General features: G+C 40.0%; 3 protein-coding genes and 2 long non-coding RNA genes across 23 annotated transcripts; 3 read left to right on the forward strand and 2 right to left on the reverse strand.

The window, feature by feature from the left end:
* Window positions 1–118: 118 nt before the first annotated feature.
* Window positions 119–6,997, reverse strand: LOC116921521. 19 transcript variants are annotated; one of them, XR_006645474.1, is made up of 9 exons: window positions 3,849–6,727; window positions 3,687–3,779; window positions 3,512–3,616; window positions 3,198–3,359; window positions 1,407–3,115; window positions 1,035–1,145; window positions 779–857; window positions 663–714; window positions 119–514 (listed from the first exon to the last, which is right to left on the reverse strand). It is a non-coding gene; the product is annotated as an uncharacterized LOC116921521 (long non-coding RNA). The 19 variants fall into 19 exon arrangements; XR_006645476.1 differs by having other exon boundaries at window positions 779–845; window positions 3,849–6,726; XR_006645466.1 differs by having other exon boundaries at window positions 779–1,145.
* LOC116921532 lies at window positions 3,011–3,619 on the forward strand. Its single transcript, XR_004393382.2, has 3 exons — window positions 3,011–3,128; window positions 3,190–3,431; window positions 3,501–3,619. It is a non-coding gene; the product is annotated as an uncharacterized LOC116921532 (long non-coding RNA).
* Window positions 6,998–7,197: 200 nt separating the features above from the next.
* On the forward strand, window positions 7,198–9,781 carry LOC116921505 (acyl-CoA Delta-9 desaturase). The gene is given in 7 exon segments (XM_032927847.2): window positions 7,198–7,354; window positions 7,976–8,241; window positions 8,243–8,289; window positions 8,396–8,526; window positions 8,616–8,821; window positions 8,900–9,085; window positions 9,145–9,781. Coding segments are annotated over 6 exon segments (1,149 nt in total). The 5' UTR covers window positions 7,198–7,354; window positions 7,976–7,993; the 3' UTR covers window positions 9,476–9,781.
* A 2,268-nt stretch (window positions 9,782–12,049) lies between these two features.
* On the forward strand, window positions 12,050–15,680 carry LOC116921490 (ABC transporter G family member 20). The gene is given in 13 exon segments (XM_032927823.2): window positions 12,050–12,474; window positions 12,568–12,990; window positions 13,063–13,156; window positions 13,229–13,570; window positions 13,636–13,802; window positions 13,863–14,070; window positions 14,135–14,245; window positions 14,247–14,313; window positions 14,382–14,497; window positions 14,590–14,660; window positions 14,737–14,825; window positions 14,896–15,072; window positions 15,142–15,680. Coding segments are annotated over 13 exon segments (2,328 nt in total). The 5' UTR covers window positions 12,050–12,319; the 3' UTR covers window positions 15,450–15,680.
* Window positions 15,681–17,910: 2,230 nt separating this feature from the next.
* LOC116921502 (lipase lipl-4) lies at window positions 17,911–20,248 on the reverse strand. Its single transcript, XM_032927841.2, has 9 exons — window positions 19,893–20,248; window positions 19,616–19,826; window positions 19,511–19,537; window positions 19,355–19,445; window positions 19,046–19,292; window positions 18,763–18,918; window positions 18,609–18,693; window positions 18,394–18,539; window positions 17,911–18,317 (listed from the first exon to the last, which is right to left on the reverse strand). Exons 1-9 carry the CDS (start codon window positions 20,088–20,090, stop codon window positions 18,144–18,146), a joined length of 1,335 nt encoding a protein of 444 aa, XP_032783732.2. The 5' UTR covers window positions 20,091–20,248; the 3' UTR covers window positions 17,911–18,143.
* Between the last annotated feature and the right edge of the window lie 207 nt (window positions 20,249–20,455).

Below are 20,455 nucleotides of genomic sequence, written 5' to 3' on the forward strand. Positions count from 1 at the left end.
ATGTAAAAGAATTAAAAGACTACAAAATAAGTGACATAAACCCAAAAAATCAAGTTATGTTGCAAGTATCTTACAGAAAATGATCATATTATAAGGGGGTACTTAGCTTTTAAAAAAATTGCTTCATGTGAGATTTAATGAGAGATTCAATATGTGAGTCAGAAGCTCTAATATCAAAATTGAAGGCAATAATTTGTTTTAGTTGTTCTACAATTGCTGTCAATACTTTAAAAGTAAAAAAATTAGAAAGTAAACAATTCTAAGGATACAATGCGAAACATTTGACTATAGCAACTAACTTCTTAAACACCACACAAGCACAGTGTGTTACACCTACAAAAGAACTTGCATCTCAATTCAGCTGTAGATGAAAATACATTCATCATATTTGTTGTTATCAACAACATAGTTTTTAAAACACAGCAGTTGGATTTACAATGGACTTTCTTTGAATTAACAGCTCCCTTTTTGCAAAGCTTTTTTGTAGAACTTCTTGTCAACAACACACCAACACCTGTAAGAAAAACACTTATAAAATTAACAAGGAATATTCATAAATACTTGAGATAAAAGTTGGCTGGCAACCAATAAGAAATATAACCCTCTTAGCCAGAGTTATCTAAAGAATGCACAATTAATAGAATGTTTTTGTTTCAACAAACCCTAGGCCATGATGAACAGCTTCATATTCCAAAGGGCTGGATGGCACAAATTCTAGAAGATACAGCAAAGAAGTGAGACCTGAGAAATGCTTTAAGGATTGTTCAAACCTATTTACTTATCTGTGCAAAACGAAAATCAACAACTATTGTCTGTTGGGTGGTTACGACACGTGCATAATGAATCTGTTGGAAAAACTAGTTTTTAAAAAATTTGACTTTATATACAACCCAAGATGTATTTTAACGAAGATTATTCAAACCTATACCTTTTGTGAGAAATGGAAATTTTGTTTGTTTTGTTTTGTTAGTGAGATTATAACACTAACTATTATTTCCTTTAGTAATTTTCAAGGAAATTTATCACAAAAATACCTCTTCTTAAATTCCTGCCACGCTAGAACACTTGGTAAGCTTCAAAGTTCAGACTGTATCAAGGTTGTTACATCAGCAACATGCTAAGATCTTGGAAACCGGGTAGGCAAACTGCAAAGAGTAAGGATTACTAATCAAATTACAAAATTAAAGCAACAAGAATAAAATTGAGATTAAGTAAAATCAAGGAGAAAGAGGTATGATTTAAAGCTAAAAAAAAAAAAAAAACTTAAAGCCTACACAATAAAGGACAAAAAATAATAATCTGTACATCTAGAAGTGACGAAGTAACTAACTACTTCAACATTACACAAACACAAGGTGTCAGCCCTGTGAAAGAAGTTACATTTAGTTTCAGCTGTTAATACGTACAAATATATGGAGCATGTTTTTGTATTAGCAACAAAATAGTTGCATAACTCCATCAGCTTACTGTTACTCTGAACAGCTTGAATTCTCCCGGTGTAAATCTCTATTAAATTTATGCCAACCATAAATACAGACATCTAAATGAAAAACCCATACAATTAATAATTTAAAAAGAATAATTCATATTTACTAATCAAGGCAAATAGTATGTTAGCACCTAATAAGAAATAAAAATCCTTCTAGCCCAAATTATGAGAATACATTTTTAACATTTTTAACAAAGTTTTTTTTATGAACACATGTTTGCTATAACAGTTTAACATTCTCATTCGCCTAGATAGAACGAATTCCATGAGATACAGCAGCAAACGATATAAAACCCTAAATATGATTTAATAACGATTATCCAAACGTATTGACCCACTTGAACCCAATGAAATTCAATAATCATTTTCTGCTAGATGGTTGCAACACGTGCATCATGGAAACGCTGTTACCATTAAAACAAATCATACATACTTGAAGACCAGAGATTTTTTAAAACGATTATTCGTTTTTTAAAACATATTTGCCTTTTCGCGAGAAATTGAAAATTTTTACTAGCTAGTTGAGACAAGTGCATAATGGAACCATTGTTAAAGACAAAGATTTTCACAAAGGAGTACTAAGACCCAGACCAAAAACTAATCAAATTGACTACCTTGTGCGTTATGCCTTGTGAATCTACGGCCACCTGGTGTGCAACAGTTTCCAACGTTCCCAGATGTGCAAATGTATTCAGCGCCTCTAGTGGAGCCAACTGCAACTTCGTTTGTCTAAAAATTAATATTTTTTTATGCTCACAAAGTATACCAGGAGTAGTAACGACTGCAAAAACCCATTGAGTTACACGTGTTACGGTTCAGACTACAGCCGTTCTTTACGCAAACGCCAGTACACTCTTGACATATTTTGGGACGCCAGAGTGCTCCAGTAAAAGACATTGTTAGTACAGTGGCGCTACCACGTCCAATAGGACCGTACTGGAGTTTGCTTACAGATCAGTGGCTACGCCATCTAGTATACATACCTCACACTCGCAGCTCAGCCATAGCGTTTCCGTACAGAACATGCGCCATCTAGTATACCTTACACCTACAGCTCAAGCTCTAACGTGCAAAGAGAATAATACCCACATAACTACTCCTGATATAATACATGATACAGTCTGAAGCTGTTAACTCAAAAGCAGGGTTTAGCTACGTACAAATAGGGAAAAAGGTAAACGGCAAACCAGCCTGTAAAGGAACGTATCAATTCGATTTCGTTTGCTTGCAAGCGATAGTGCTCAAAAGGGCATTTTAAGCTAGTGCTCGGCCATGACCTGCGTTGAACAACCACTGATCGGGTTGGCCTTTCAACAAATTGACCAGATCAACGCGGGACTGGCCCCTGTCGTAACCTGTTAGTCCGCGGCGCGTTAATACAAAAAGTCGCGGGCTTTGGTTGATATGAAGACAGGCAATCAAATCTTGCACAGTCGCCAGGCTAGACATAACAGTCCGATTCTAAGATGGTTCTTCGGTGATATTATATACACGTCGTGTTTCTATTGTTCTCTTGAAGGTTCATGTCCAAGAGTTGATCACCCGGTCCTGAGCCACTTCCTTACAGGACTAGAATTCTGACGGTGAGTTCTTGCGTACATCATTCTGTTAGAGTATGCTTCACACCTGATAAACCAAGGTAGTGGTTAGTCAATTTAACATGCCAGATTAAGCGGTGAAAATCTTTGATTGAATCACAGAATTTTACCAGAAACAAGAATACTCCATGGCGGAAATAAATTTTGTGGCTGTAAACCAACTACAAGACGAAAGCACCGATAAAAACTTTTTCGACGCTGATTTTTTCACCATTCAAAATATTAACGATTCCTACTCCCACGATATGTTCTTCATCTGCCTCCCTGATGTCCTTCATTACATCAGAAAATGACACGAGAGAAAAAGATTTATATCAGGAACCGTATATAAAATGCAATTTAAAGTAATAATTTTTAAAAGCATCACAGTGGAAAAGTTGTTTTCTAATGTCAATGTTTTTGTCGGCAATTAGCCAGTTTTTACCTAGAAGTTCCTGCGCTTGAACAAATCTTATAGCAGGAAGAACAAATACAGCAGACAAGGAGGGGCTACATGCACAGCTCTTGCTTTCGTACTGAAACTGCCTACCTATAAAAATGACATGATGCAATGTAATACACTAAAACATCACATACCTTTGAAAATGAGAAAATATTACAAGGGCACGATCTAAATGGTGGTAGGAAGCATTTCTCTAGCCTCCTGTATTGATGTTTTATTCAGACCTCACAAAAACCCTGTTTTGTGTATTCTGCAACATGAAGTGAATGGATAATGATTGGCTAGCAAGAAATTAAAAGTCTGAAGATTGATTGCATACCTTAAGGCTTGCAAACAAATTAAGATGGAAGTGCACATGATTCTGATATGGAAAAGACATTCGTCATCTTAGCATAGTCTAGTGTCATTCACCTAGACTTTTTCTTTGTCAGCCAAAATACTGCAACTGTAAGTACTATGATGGTACAGGCATTGTGGAAATGTTAGATGAAATACAGTTATGTAAAAACTTACAAGAATGGCAAGTAACATGTTGTGGCAACCTGGAATGGCACGCTTCCTTTGGTATCTTTCTTTAAATTTATCTGTTACTTTACCATTTTTTCCTTATATTAAAACTAGCTTAACATAGATTCAATTTTTAGAAAAGTAATTTTAAAAAACTCACCAAAATTTTGTTACCATTTCCTTTCCACTGGCAATCAAATCCTTTGCCCAAAACTTTAGAAGATCTCAATCAAACATTTACAACTTTGAAAGACCCTAATCAAACATTTACAACTTTGAAAGACCCTAATCAAACATTTACAACATTGAAATATGATGAAACAAAACATGCTGCTTTGCTCCTCCCAACTCTCATTCTACATGTACCATTTTCTCCTTTTTATGGGCATATTGATTTTGTTTGAAGTAGAGAATCGACGTTACGATTTGCACTAGCAAACAAACGAAGCCCAACAAAACTCTTGCAAGGCTACTACTGAAATTGTACTTTCGGAATGAAGATGAAGGGTCTTCAAGTACAGTCTCTAATGGCGAGCCACCTACAGATGATCAAAACATGCAGCAAACATTAACGTGGGCTTTACTTGTTTCACGTTCCCTATTTCGAGAACGCACATGAATGAAAAAGCATCTTAGCGTTGTGCCAACGCGCTCTCTGTCACGAAAAAATATCGATTTGTGTCCAACAACACCCGAAACAAAAAGAACATGCAAAACACCAACGAAGCACAAACCATCGAACCCTCTCGTCTCGCGGGAAATAGTGTCAGGTTGCCAGATTGCAGGTTGCACCATGAGCGCTCCGCTCGCCATCTATTGACAAAAATATCGTGAAGAAGCGGTACCAGTGTTGGTTATATAAATATTGTGGACGGAATTTCTATCATGAAACTAATTTTTTTTTTTGCGCTCCAGTCCATCGGTATGCCGTTCATAACCGGATAAAACAAGTCTGTTTAGAAGCCATCTGCTTCCACGTCAATTTCCATCAACTAACAAAGCAAAATTTATTTGACTTTACCGAAGTCTTTAAGACTTTGGAAATTTCGAACGTTATCGCCAACGGTTATGGCTAATTCAACACCCCGTCGCAGATCATTTGATGCGTTTTTATTTTCTATCAGATAAAAAGATGGCACTATTGCTTCGTTCATCCACCTCCAGCGGATGCGCTCTAGATCCCTCCTTTCTGGATTTATCCGGAGTGTAAAGTTTCAATAAGATCATCACAAATACGATTTACGAAATTTTGTTCCAAAATGAAACGTTCAAATTTTGTGTGGGGGGGAAAGAAGGTGTTTCCATTTGAAAGGAAGTTGGTCACTTGAGAATGTTCCGAAAAATCCATTATGTGGTCGCAGTTTTGTTTTGTTTTTTTTCTTTATTTTTGTTCTCTTCGAAAAAGAAAAAGAGGGAAACCACCACGAACTTTTAGCAGCGACTCATTGTATGTCAAACACAAAAGCTCTGGCACGGGAAAACGGAACGTTGTTTGGTTCACGCACACATAGCACAGTGAACCTTTAAATAAAACATATTGGAGCTAAATGCCTCTGCTGTAACGAAATTAAGGTTAATTTCATCGGTAAAGTGTCTACCCAAAAAAGGAATTCACATTCTTTCGATCGTGCTTCTGTACGTGCATAGTATATACTTATTTAGTATCTGTATACGCAATCAGCGAATGTGTACAAGGCCTTTTTTTTTTAGCCATCGCAAAGATTTAAGCGCTCTAGTCGCCCCAGGTCAAAACACACCCCAGTCATTCCGCATTTATTGTCTAGCCCGGTATATATAGCCTTTGGAAGGTATTGTAAAGAGAAAGGATTTTTTGTTTTATTTTTTAAGTCAATTTTCTTGTAACGCCTTTAGTCGTTGAACTGACTGTACGGCTATTTTTATCGGGAGTTGTTTCAGATTAGATGCCCATTTTCTAGGAGAAAATATAGACATGAAAACTGTAGTCATTCCAAAAAGTCCATACGAAAGGAAAACGAAGGACTGAATAATAAAATAGCAGTTACTCTATGAATTTACGTACTTGTCTATGAGAATGATTGACTGCTGTATAACAGGCTTAGCATTCTCGCTCTATCATTCAACAGATTAGCACCAAACAACGAACACCTGACTGGGCAAAAATCCGACACTGTTTTAGCCAAAGAAAATGCACGTCATTTGACCGTAAGGAAAAATTTAGTTCCAGACTATGAACCAATCATATCTTGAAGCTATTATAATTGGAAACAAAAAAAAACGCTATCTTATCGTCTCATCTCATACGGACCGCAATATAATTTTTTTGGTGAAAAAAAAATAAATAAAAGAACAAAACAAAATAGGAGTTTCGGGTCATTATACTCACGGGGCGGCTAGAGTTCGTCAACATCCCCCGGAGCCCTCAGTCCCGTGATGAACTCGCGAGTTGCGACCCAGATTTTAACTGCAATTTTTAAGAAATTAAAAAGAGGTCAGCAGGCCAAACGAAGGGACCTTTCTTGAGATGTTATTCAAAGTTGATTGGTTTCGCTACAAAGCAAGTGATCTAAAAATAAATACATTTTCGGGATCTAGTTTAGCGGGTTCTATCACTCACATCACTAACGCTTTCTTTTTGGCAAGAAAAGAAATAGAAAAAGTTCTCCCAATGCATAGCTAATAGCAGCACGTATAATGGTACAAAAGACTGTTCTTTACCAGCATGTAGTTTGTTTTCTTTTTTTTTTTTAAAGAAGCAATAACTAGGCCTACTTTAGGTGCGTTCACACCAAGATACGTAACGGTGGCGAAACGAAACTAAACAAAAATGACGAAAGGGAAGACGACAAAAACAGAAATGGATGTGTAGTTAATTGTAAGAGAACTGTGTGTCCGCAAAAGCGGAACGCCCCGCACAGCAAAACGAGAAAAACTAATAAAAAAAAATTAACTGGCGGACGGCGTGCGATCGCATCACATATTGTATAGCCACCAGGCACGGCGTTAACCTCTACAAAGCGGGACAGTTCTCTGTGTCTCTACCCGATTCCAACATCACCGCTTGGGCTTTTTATTTTTCTATTTTAAAGACCTACCTCCATGTACTGGATTCAGCAACCCGGATGCCAACTCCCCCCTTTCCCGTGAGAGGTGGGGAATATATATAAAAACGGGGAGCCTGCCGAGCTAGCTCATCACTAGTGGTCTAGAAGCTTTTGCGAACGTGTCCTGCCTTATCGAGCGGTGTTTGTGTCCAATCCATAGCTGTTGACAGTCGGCTACGAAAAAAAAAAAAAGCGCAAAAGTTTTTGGTCTCTCTCTCTGTGATCAACAATTCAGGTAAGGATTTTGAATTTTTCACGAGTGTGTGCCAGATGTTTGGCCATATTTTGTTTCTCTTTCGTAGTACGAATAAGGTGGATAAGGGGGGAAAGAAAGGTGGAACAGGTCGGAAAATGATTGCGCAACACGCTAGTGTCATAGTAACTAACGTCTTTTTACTTAAAGTTAAATTACCGAATACCAAGAATAAACGCGGCCCTGTTTATTAGCCTACCTTCACGTATTTGTGTATAGTTTTCAAGGCAATTGTATCAGCTACCGGCCATAAAAATTCCCTTTTCAAATGTAAAACAAAAAAAAGAGCCAATAAAATCATCCGCTTTGTTGCAAAACACTTTAATTTGGTCCTTGCCCTTGGAAGTTGACGATCCCGCCTTTATTTTACGACGTTCACGAACGAATTCACGTTGCATCTAGACAATCTCCATCGTCTATCGTTTCCTTGCCATCTTTTATTCGGAGAGGGAAATAAAGCCACTTGACAATTCTCCGTTTTTTCTCTCTCATTTCAATTTACATCACTATTTTTCCTCCTTGCGGGTGTGGTGCAATTCGCATGAAAAAAACATAACAACAGAAAAAGACGTGATGTTATTTACAACTGTGTCGATAATCCAGGATTTTCCCCGTATAGTTATGTGGCATACTCCGGATCCCAGCAGCGCGGATTTAGTTAGTTTATCAATTCTCGGTGTGCTAGCCGAAGAGGACGATGACTTCAAACAACAGCAATCGATTGCCCGTCGTAAAGTTGTCGCCAGGCCCAGAAACGCCCCCCTTGCCAGCACCCAGGAGGATCCGACTGGCAATAAGCAACCGCCATTGCAAATCGTTTGGCGAAACGTTTTAGTATTCATTTACCTTCATGCCGCTGCTATCTACGGCGTTCTATCTCTGCTTCACGGCCGCTAAGTTAGCAACATTAGCTTGGGGTGAGTTTTGTATGTGTGTAAAATTAATACGTGCGAATCAGGTGAAATCCATTTGTATGCAACGACGACTGATGATGTTTTATTCTTCTTTATTTCATGTCAACAGCGTTTTCCTTGTTTATTTACGGTGGGTTCGGAATAACGGGCGGAGCTCATCGATTATGGGCTCATCGTTGTTACAAGGCCAAATGGCCATTACGTGTGTATGCCGCCATAGGGCAAACGATGGCTGTTCAGGTGAGAAGCGATTCAAATGAAGAATATTTGAATGTATTGCGGACGATTTAATTCTCTCATTTTGTTTTTATCTATTAAAAAAAAAAAAGAATGACATTTATGAATGGAGCAGAGATCATAGGGTCCACCATAAATTTAGTGAAACCGACGCTGATCCGCACAACGCCCGACGCGGTTTCTTTTTCGCTCACGTTGGTTGGCTGTTGTGTAAGAAACATCCCGAGGTGATACGCCGCGGCAAAACGATTGACATGAGCGACGTCCTACAAGATCCCATTGTGGCATTCCAGCGAAAGTGAGTCATTCACACACAGTTTTTTCTCATTTTTGAATTTCAGAAATGAACTTACCGTGACAATTGTCGAATCTAAAGGTATTACATCCCGTTGGTGCTACTACTGGCGTTTGCGATGCCAGCGTTCGTGCCCTGGTATTTTTGGGGCGAGTCTTTCAAAACAGCTTTCTTCGTCGCCTCTATTTTCCGTTACGTTTTCACGCTCAATGTCACGTGGCTCGTCAATAGCGCCGCTCACCTTTGGGGCAATCATCCATACGACAAGTCAGTTCATTTTTGAATTTTTCCCGCGTTCGTTTCATCAAAATTTGAATTTTTTCCAGGGGCATCAATCCGGCGGAGAACAGGATGGTTGCGTTCCTGACATCCGGCGAAGGATGGCACAACTACCATCACGTTTTCCCGTGGGATTACAAATCAGCCGAATTAGGAAATTACAGTATGAACGCCACGAAAGCCGTCATCGATTTCTTCGCTTGGATCGGATGGGCCTACGATTTGAAAACCGTTCCGGAAAGGATCATTCGAAATCGTGTCTATCGAACGGGCGATGGTTCTCATCCGTTCGCTTTGGAAGACAGCGAGTACACGCTGGACGATATGACAGCAGCTAACGAGGATTCGTATGGCGAAATCATTCCGGAAGAACATTAAGCAGTTTCCGTTATACTATAAAGGCAAAACAATTGAAGCCGTTTTGTTTTTGAAGTAGTAGGCTATAGGTGGTAACCTACTTTCTAAGAACTGGAGCCGCTTTTATACCGTTCTCCCTCCCCAGTATTTTTCTCAAAATGTTTGCGCTTTTGTTTTCCTTTTTTTCTTTCTTTCTTTCAAACTGTCTGCGGGAATCAGACTAAATCTCCTGTTTACAAGGGCCGTATTCAAATTTACTGACTTACGCACCTTATGTTGGAAATTTCCTTATCGTTTCCCGTAAATACACAAATTTTTTCCTATTTAGTAAATTCTATGCGTTTTCTTTGTTTTGTTTTTTTAATGTGTGGCCTCATTCGTTTTACACGCTAGCTTAAACTTAGCCCTCATTCGGGTTGAACACAAGTGAATAAAATTAAGTCATACAATAAATAGTTTTACGATATTATTCTCTATTTTTTCTTCATTCGGGATCGTCATCACATTGCGAAATAAATGAAATCAGGCTGCATTGAATTAGCCGGGCGTGTTAAAGGAGTTACCCGCCGAACCTGTTGGCTTTAAGCCCTCTGTGTCACGACGCACTATAATCTTCTTCGTCGAAGTCATCCGGCGGAAGCTGTTCGTGCCATCAAGTTTCTTTTTCAAGAGATTGCAGAAACTCACGAAGGAGAGGAATCGTGTAAAAACATTGAGCAAAAGATACTAGAAGCGAATAATGAACGTATACATTTGAAACCCGATGGGCAAAATTCGTCCATTTTGCCTTGCCATTTGTTATGTATATTGAATCGTCCTGGATACGGTTTTGAGATTCACCGTGATGACATTAAGGATAAGGCCGGCTAAAGGACAGGCTAAAGACCTCTTATGGGAGCATGGGTACGAACAGGTAAATATAGAATTGGCCAGCAGAAGCCATGCAATTTTGTCGTGTCCATTGGCGTGGCAACGCGGACATCGCGGGAAGGAAATTTCGGTTTAACGACGTCCATTATATTAAGGATGACTGAGTTTTATCCAGGTCTAAAGCCAGATGGCCTCTACTTTTTATGATTGCCTTGTTACCGAAAAATGCCCGAGGCGCGTGATTTTGAAAACAATTTCTGTTTTATCACGACGCTTAAAAGACGTTTTTCTTTACGCTGCTGCTAGTTTTAGTTTCACGTTGCAAACAAAATTCAAGTATTAAAAAATGTCGTGGTCCTGCTCTTCGTGGAAGACTTTCTTTTTACGTATGGAAGTGTCGACTCATGAAATATATCTATTTTAACCTTGGCTTTTTCGTCAACGGAAATGTCTAAAGATGCAAATCATTATGCTGATAGCATTGTTATCGTTGGCTGGCAGGACACGTATAGGCGTCCCAGTCGTATTCGATAGTCATTCTGAAACTCATTACCGAAGTGAAAGCGTGAATAGAACCGTGTGGGTGTGACCTAATAAGCACAGTGCGATTTTTACAACCGCTGCGTTCATGTTGTGTTATAGTAAACCATAACCTCCTAGGAAACTGAATTGCATCAAGAGGCTCGCGCAGAAATCGATCCTTCACAAATCGATCAGCCATATCCTGGTCTGCATGATGTAAATCATGCAGAACAAATGCCAGGAAAATAGCAAAACAAAAATCGGGTGTTGGCCGGAAGTCTATACCGTCGGCCCATTTCGTAGTCATTGAAGTGGTTCAACTTACCAAGAGTACAACATCAAAATCGGGACCATGAACGCTATTTAAGATGGCTTACTAACGTTTCTATTGATAAATGCTTTTCACTGAAAACACTGATGAAAGCGTTGATGAGAAACAGGCGTGATTTGGCGGTCGTGAGTTCTCCTTCTTTATTCCTCCATCGATGCCGAGCCAGGGACTGAATATTTCCAGTCGTTTTATTGTTCGGTTTATGACTGGCTCAAACCGGGCGTATCCCGATATTTATATTCAATATTCATATCTATACTCAACAGATGTCAAGGAATACGGAATGTCATTATTGAATATGACTCACACGCACGCGAATTTCAGATGACGTAATGGCTAGGCTGGACGCAATTCCAGACGTGGAATGGAGGTTAGCAAAAACGGATGCGGATTGCGGTATGTAGCGATGAATGGTAAGTTGATCAGATTTTAAATACCAGCCACATGCGTGCGTGTCTATAACCACCTACTTTTGCAACCTCGCCCATCGCCGATCATACTATCCAGCTAGCGATGAAAACTTTCACTCACCTCCTGAACGTATCGCGAAATGAAGGTAAAATGTTGATTGCAACATCAACGCGTGGGATGGATCTTGATCATGATGATGAGGGAAATACCCCGGAAGTGACTGTGATGACATGCCTACCGTTCGGTTAAAGCCCCAGGCTCGTGTTGCCAACAGCGTCTGTTACGAGAAAGACTTTGCCGTGAGTGACGTACAAAATGAGCCGTGTTGTTTAGAACATGATGAAAATACGTGGATAAATTCTTTAAAAAACATTCGATGCGCCTTGCATTTTGGAATAAAAAGGAGTAGTATCCACAAGGGCGATGATATAGTGCGGAAATCAATCCTTAAAAGAAAAGAAAGAAGTTCTCATCCGCAGCTGCGATCTAACCTTGGGAAAACTAACATTGCGCAAAAAAGTGTTTTTATTATTGTAGCTTTACTGCTAGTGGCAAGGTTATCCATTTTTGTTTTCCCTTTCCGTCCGTGTTCAACATTTGTACAACGATGCAGTGACGTGTTATAGTCGCAAACAGTCCACCTTCCGATCGAGTCTCTTCCTGGCTGCAGTTGCCCAACGTAAACGTACTGTAATCAAACAGAAAATCATAACTTCTAATAGCGATCAGAAATGCTTGTTTCATCGCACCATCTTGATGGTGACTGGAACAATGGAGGCACAGGCCCAGCAGTGTTAGTTCGCAACGCAATTAAAAGCTACGGAACTGGGGAAAAACGTAGTTCCGTACTCGCTGGATTCGACATGAACGTTCAAAGAGGAACCATGTAAGTTTAATTATCAATGAAATCAATTTTGTTTGTTTTTTTTAACATTATTTCCTATACACCTAAAATTAAACGATATTAATGATTGAATAGATACGGATTGTTGGGGTCCAGCGGCTGCGGTAAGACGACCCTGTTGAGCTGTCTGGTTGGCCGTCGCAGTTTGAATAGTGGGGAAGTGCTCGTCTTTGGCAACAAACCAGGCACTCCGGAGAGCGGAATCCCTGGCCCACGGGTCGGTTACATGCCCCAAGAACTGGCACTGTACGGCGATTTCACCATCAAGGAGACACTGCAGTATTTTGGCCGCATTTACAGCCTGCCAAAGGCTTTTGTTAAAGAACAGTTAGCGTTTCTTTCCAAGCTGCTTGATCTCCCGCCGAGCGATCGTTACGTCAAGACGCTCAGTGGCGGTCAAAAGCGACGAGTCTCATTCGCAGTCGCTTTGTTTCACGAGCCGGAATTGCTCATCCTGGACGAGCCAACTGTTGGAGTCGATCCTCTACTCAGACGCAGGTAACGGTCGCCTTCTCTTCACGCGGGATAGGTAGTCTGTGATCATCTTAATGTGCATTTTTAACCGTACAGCATTTGGGATCATCTCATCCGCCAGAGTGTCGATCACGGAAAGACAGTCATTGTAACCACTCATTACATCGAAGAAGCGCGACAGGCTAACACGGTATAGTATTTGAAACGCAGGGAATTCAATTAGTATATTTATACTAAAAGAAAAAACGCATTTGGAAATCAGATTGGAATGATGCGTTCTGGTCGTTTGCTTGCCGAACAATCGCCAGAGATGCTGTTGAGCCATTACAGGCTTTCATCGTTGGAAGATGTGTTCTTAAAACTTTGCATGGAAGGCAGTGGTAATCATCCAGCAGATCAATTTAACGAGCCAGTGTCGATTATCACACCTTCCGACGAAATCAATCACGCTGTCGGTCTGCGCCAACGTTCCGTGGAAGGTCACGACAACCCGTCCTTCGATCGTAACAATCGAATTGATGTCTCTCAAGGAAACATTGACCAACAGAGACACGATAATTGCCCACAACTTCCCGTCATCCACACCGATCATTCTGATGCAGCAGTAAGAAATTCGCACTATTCCGGTTGGTCTATTTTATTAGCCCAATAATTCTTTGCTCGATCCAGGATGGCGTGAATAGTGCGGCCAACTGCAACGATTGGTGCCAATCTACCGGAAATGCAAATAGGGTGAAGCAAAGAAAGTGCCGAAATCAAACGGCGTCAATGTCTTCTTTGCATCGCATTGACGCCCTCATTCGCAAAAATTATTTGATATCATTGCGAAATATTGGGTAGGGATTTTCTCACGCCAACTATAACTAAGTGTTTATCAATGATTTGATTATTCAAAGGATATTTTTATTCATCTACTTGTTGCCCGCCTTCCAAGCCACCATTTTTAATGTGACTCTTGGACACGAACCGAAGGATCTCAAAATGGCCATCGTTAATGACGAAGTGAATTCTAGGCAAGGCCAGATCTGCAATTATACGACAGACTGTTCGTATTCGATGCTGAGCTGTCGCTATCTTCGATACGTCAACAAGAATATCATTCAGGTAAAGGTAGACTTCATTTGCTGGGAGAGCAGATTCATTGATTACGTTTTCGTGTTTTTTAAAGGTTCCTTTTGAAAATATTTCGGATGCTATGGAAGCGGGGAAAAACGGGCGCGTGTGGGGTGTGGTCCATTTCGGACATAATTTCACGGAAGAATTTGAACTTCGGCAAACCAGAAGGCGATTCCGCAACTGTTGAAAATATAATGCGCAGTCGCATCAGCGTCAACATGGATTCTTCAAGTAAATAATAAAAAATAAATAAAATAAATTTGAAAAATCAATTAACATTTTTTGTGTTTCCAATGAAGACCAACAGATCGACGTATTTATTGAAAAATGGCTGATGGAAGCCTTCCGGGATTTCTTGACAAATTTTATGACGTCTTGCCAGTACGAGCCAGAGGCGGGCTACATTCCTATCGTGGTACGTACATTAATTTTCCCAACACGCATTCACAATGGCATTAGACCAAATACAATCCACATCAAATTGATTATCCTTATCACACGCAATAGTTCTTAGATCCGGTTTACGGCAAAAAAGATACTTCGTTCACCGAATTCATGGCTCCCGGTCTTATTATCTCGTAGGTTTATATTCAAAACTACATATATTATCAGCTATATTATTTAAATAACTATAAATCTAATCATCCTCCTAAGGATCGTTTATTTTATGGCTGTTTCGTTAACCGCTGGAGTCTTCGTTGCCGAAAGGAAACAAGGCCTTCTCGATCGGAGTTTAGTGGCTGGTATATTATAGCGTTTAACAAATCGATTGATGATCGGTCAGCAATGTCACAGTATCTCTTCTTGGCGTAGGTGTAACGATGATCGAAATTCTGGCCGGTCATTTATTCAACATGTTCACCATAATCATGGGTCAAACTGCCCTCGTTTTCGTGTGCATGTTGGTCATCTTCAACATCCCATGTCAAGGCAATTTAGCGTTAGCAGTGTTCATTACTTGTCTCCAAGGTTTTGTTGGCATGTGTTTCGGTAAAAACTATATTGATCCATTTCATTCACTATTCAACGTATCATCTAATTTCCTTTCATTCGTCGCAGGTTTACTTATAACGACTGCATGCGATGACGAAGCAACGGCTCTGAATCTTTCGCAGGCCAGTTTCATTCCGTTGTTGGTGATGGGTGGAATTTGCTGGCCGATTGAAGGTATGCCCTACTATCTCCGGTACATTGCCTATTCCATGCCGGTGACGTACGCTATTGAATCGTTGAGATCCATTTTCTCACGAGGATGGGGCATCGAAGAAGTTGACGTTTACGCAGGAATTCTGATCAGCATCGCGTGGATTTTCGTATTGTTGATTTTGAGCTTGATCGTGGTCCGCACACGAAAGTATTCCAATTGAAAACTGTGCGCTTCTCTTCAGGAAATGTGTTTATGTATCTATTCAGATTGAAATTTTCAGCTTCTTATTATCGTTTTAAACGTCTTTTCGGGGATGGTGATTAGGTCTAGTCTCATCTTATGGCGGATGTATTCTTATATACGCAGGGCGTGTTATAATTTCGAATTTTTGATTGTTAGCTGGAGCACAGCCAATCGTATTTTATGGTGCTAATACATGCAATAAATGTTCTTTTCATGTCGGTGGAATAGAAAACCAATGAGTGGTTATATTCCAATAAATCAATACGGCAGATATCGAACGCAATGTGCCAATGTGGTTTCATGTTTTTGGCAAATTTCTGTCAGTGAGCATCGCACAATGTCTTTATGGCTTTCACCTTTCGTATTTTCGGGTAGTTTTCTCATTTTTCCCGAAACTTTTCCCAACTCATCACGCAATTCTCCCCTTGGATATTCAGATTCAATCAGTCATAGAGCCTCGTTATATCCCGTCTCTGGACAGGTACGTCAATGACCTCAGGTATCCCGGAGCAACCAATATCCACGACGCACCTTTGATGTGAATACCAACGAAAACAACGTGAAATTAAAACAAAAACAAAAAAAAACAGGTTTTATTTTTGAATGAAGTTAGATACATTACGTAACATGATGAACGTAGATCAAGCTCCTGACAATGGCCAAAACACCATAAGCTATTGTGCAATAACGAACAGCTGTTAGCTATCGATGAAGAGACGCTCTCACTCGTGAGGCTATGGTTTAGAAACAACGACTACATGTCTGTCGAATGAAAGTATGATGCAATTTAAAGTGTTTTTCTGAAGGTTGCATTTGCTTTCGTATAATTGGATCGATGAAAGTTGTGTCCTCCATAAATCATTAAAAACCATAGTCGACTGACAGTGGCTACTTTGCAGTTTAGGCGTTTTTATCATCACCGTTACTTACACAAGGTAACCTTCTATAGCTTGAAACAAATTGTATTCGTTGAAACTGCATGAATTTTGGACGTTGAAATTTAATGAGTATAACACGCCTGAGAGGATTTCAATTCCATATGCCGTTACAGTTATATTCCTTTCACTCATTTCCCCCTTTGTTTTGTGTTATTCATTAATATGCAACATTGTTCATTAGTTCTTCAGGCTATATGACGCGATAATGGCGAAAAAGGAAACTTGCAGCAAAAGATTTTTAATGGAATTATTGGGAAGGGCACTGCAAAATTTTGCGAGTGGCGCAAGACAGACTTAAAATTACTACCAGCAGTGGTCATCATCATTATGAATGACGATCATTCGCGTATTTCTTTTAAACTAGAAAGCGCCGCGTCCATATGGTGGTGCAATTGCAAAGTCCATCCTCCCCATTACGCACTTTGCGTTCAGAAATTCTTCGGGCAGTTCTGAGAGGTCATGCATTTCAGATGCAGTGGACGCTGACATACATAAAGTACGTAGCACTCGTTTAGCAAAATGGGATTTCGACATTACGTCTCTAAAAATAGCTTTGTTTTTTGCTGTCATCAATTATAAAATGCAGACGAAATACACCGAAAGCTCAAATTTGTTTTATACGTACATTTCGTTAGGATGTATCACCAAATAGTACTTCAAGAAGTTCACTTATCATTCAAGTAACCTTGGCAACATAATTTTATGCAGCCATCTCGAACCGAAAATGGGAAAGTTTTGGTTTTTCCTGTCTCTCCCCCTTTTTTTTTTTTTTTAAACGCGGGTTTCACATTTGAAGCCAAGCAGAGCCAAGGTTAGCCGGTACGGTTGCAAGCTGTTAATAGCCAAATCGTCGGAGTCAGGATGTACCCGGCACGGCATTCACCTTCCGATGATATAGCAACAAAAGAAACAGAGGACTTTTGACTATGCATTATTGCCAATTTAACGCTATATACGAAATGACGTAATGATGACCAACGAACTGTAAGAGGATGGGCTGTATAATTTCCGAGGTCAGGTTCAATTCCTTCCGTCGGCGATAAGAAGAGAAATTGAATAGAGCAGGATCAAACTGGTTTGCAAACCGATTCAAACTGGTTTAAGGGCCGCGCTTGATTTTATCGTGTCTTTGATAACGTAACATTGAAAGCCCCGTGTGGTTGTCATAGAAACAGCAGTGTACAAAGATTGTTGATCGATCAGCCTATTGATCTACGAAATTTAATTCTTCTTAGGCTACATAATCTAATCCAATCAACAGTTTCAGTCGTCATAACTGCACCAATGTAATAGCCAATGGGCATCTATATACGTGATGCACGTAATGTGGTTTTCTAGAAAATTGAATGCAGGCATTGCGTGGAAGGAAATAAAATTCTTAACTTGCGGTGCACAGGCGAACGCCCGAAACGCTCACGCTGTCATAACTTTTAGATTGAAAGTCAATTGCATATACCAACTCCGCACGCCCATTCGTTAAATAACACTGCGTCACGCAAATTGAGTTAGATCGTTTATTATTAGACTACATAATTTCGTTCATATTGGCTTTGCTACATTTGCTACTAAGATCCACGAGTATCGAACATTTAAAAATTCATAAATTTATCTTGAGCGCGTATTTAAAAAACAAGAGACAAGAAAGGGAATAAATGCGACCGCATAAATATCGGTCCGATAGGACAACTTCGCGATCGAGATTGCCAATGAGGTAATGCAATTCCTTTCGAGAACTAGATATAATCTTGTTGATAGACGAAAGGTGACGGCAACAAGTCAATCACAGGTAAATGAACCAACTCAGCCAGTTGAGGGGACCAGATGAAATCGCCGTGACTGAAGGATGAACTATTCACCCGAAGAGTTCCTTTTAAATTGCCCAGCCTGGCCATCAACCAAGACACATCCTATTGAATTTAAAAAAAAAGAAGATGAATGTCAAATTTAGAATTCGTTTGATCACGATCGGTTGTTTTACAATACCTCTACTGTAGCAAATGGATCATTATCGGCGTGAACCAAATAAACAGGGGCAGTCACTCGAGTGAGATTGTACTCCGGCGGATGAATCGTGCCGTATCGTTCCATGTTTCCGTCCAGACCGTGATCGAAGTGCAAGAAGGATTCCCCTGTGTAGTACATCGTTCTACCGTAAGATGATTATTTTAAAAAATTTTTAATAAAATTTCCCAATCTACCTGAGTTGTAGTTTTGAAGAAGATGGGCCATAGAATTGGCTGAGCCACCGGCTGGATAATGTCCGGCTAAACGGAAAACGTCATTCTGCAAGAAACATTATTTGCATGAATCATTTTACTATGAACTGGAGAAAGTAGGAAAAGAAAAAAAAACCTCGTTGTAAATTTCGGAGTAACCAAATATTTGGAACAGCACATGCCTGCCGATAACTGCACCGAAATGAGAAGTCTCACCTATGAGACGAGTCATTTGGTGTAGAAAACCATCGTTCCTGTGGACTTCACCAATTCCCAGCCATTGCTGCAAAAACTGCGGACAAATGTTACAACATCAATTTCTCTTTATACGAACATTACAAAAGTACCTTCGAGGTTTGGTATCGGTCAACAGAAGAAATACCTATACGCTACATAAATTGATGAATGATGGTACGTACTTGATAGGGTTTCACGAACGGCGCCAAGAAACGGAAAAAATTATTCAAATGAGCAACGCTAACGGTCGGTCCAAGGCCGATCATCACTTCGACTTGGTCGTTGATTCGCGGATACTGAGTGGCGCTCATGAAGAATACGCTGCAACCGAGAGAGTAGCCGAAATAAGCGGCCAGTTTCTCTTGTCTTGTTACGTTCAACACGTAATCGATGCTGGACGGGACATCGTATTGGCCCATTTCGTCCCATCTAATCAAATCGAATACTGAAGCGTATCGAAGCAAAACGATGGAAATGAATTAACAACGTACGAATAGTTCCAGAATTCCTTGTCGGTGTTTGGATCTAAACTTATGTGTTTCCTCGAGTACATGTTTCCTCTAGCATTACCCAACCAAACATCTGAATTGAATTTAAAGAATGAATAGTACTCTGACTGCATAAGATTGTTATTCGAATTAAATTACCGAAGCCATGATCCGCTAGTATGTAAGCTGGTGATCGAAATCAGATTGGAAATGGATTGAGTAAGGAATTCGTTAGGTGGCCCTGAATTTAGATTTAAATGTTACCTAGCGAATTGTTCGATGAACTAAACAGCCAGAAATGGTCCGTGGCCATCATGCCGTGTAGCAGAAAGACTGGCTTTCGCCGAAGTGTGCCGTTTTCGAAACGCGTGTCACGTCTTCCGAACGGTATGCGATGCAGTTCAAGGATGTATCCATCATTGGTAACAACATGGTGGATTTCCAACGGGTAGCCTCGACTGACAATGATTTCAGGCTGAACCCAAATAAACGCAAAAAGTGAAACTTTGAAAATTCCCATTCAGAAGATGAAGAATGTTACCGTTGTCATGAAGCTCTCTGGTTCTTGAATAATACAGCGTTCCAGTCGAGGCTGGAGGATGTGTTGCAACAATTCCTTAATCTGCGTGAACGGATTGTTGACGAACGGTGACAATACTGTCCGCGTATCAAGAGTTAAAAAACAATAGACAATCACGAAACTGGCAACTGATTGAAAGAAAGTCGATGTCCCTTTCATTTTGGAATGGACACAACTATTTGTTTTTCTTTTCCTGTAAACAATACGCTGTTTTTCTTTTTGTTTGGCTCCAACACACCTTCCAGCCAAGAATAAGGACGATATGTCTGTTGGACTGCTGGGAGAGGAATGATTTTTTTTCGAGAACTGAACCCCCCTTTATTAGGCAAATATCTATATATATATATATATTCTTGTAGAGGATTGTGCCCTAAGAGGAAAAAAAAAAAGAAAAACGGTAAAAGACAACCACCTGAAATATCCTCCCCCTTTTAGTTTCTCCTCCCCCTTTGTTTTCTTAACCACTTTACCAGCCTATGCGTCTCTCTCACCATCGTAGGGACGCAAATGAGGGCGAGGTCAGA

The sequence above is a fragment of the Daphnia magna genome, linkage group LG4, assembly GCF_020631705.1.
Source record: "Daphnia magna isolate NIES linkage group LG4, ASM2063170v1.1, whole genome shotgun sequence".
Lineage (NCBI taxonomy): Eukaryota > Metazoa > Arthropoda > Branchiopoda > Diplostraca > Daphniidae > Daphnia > Daphnia magna.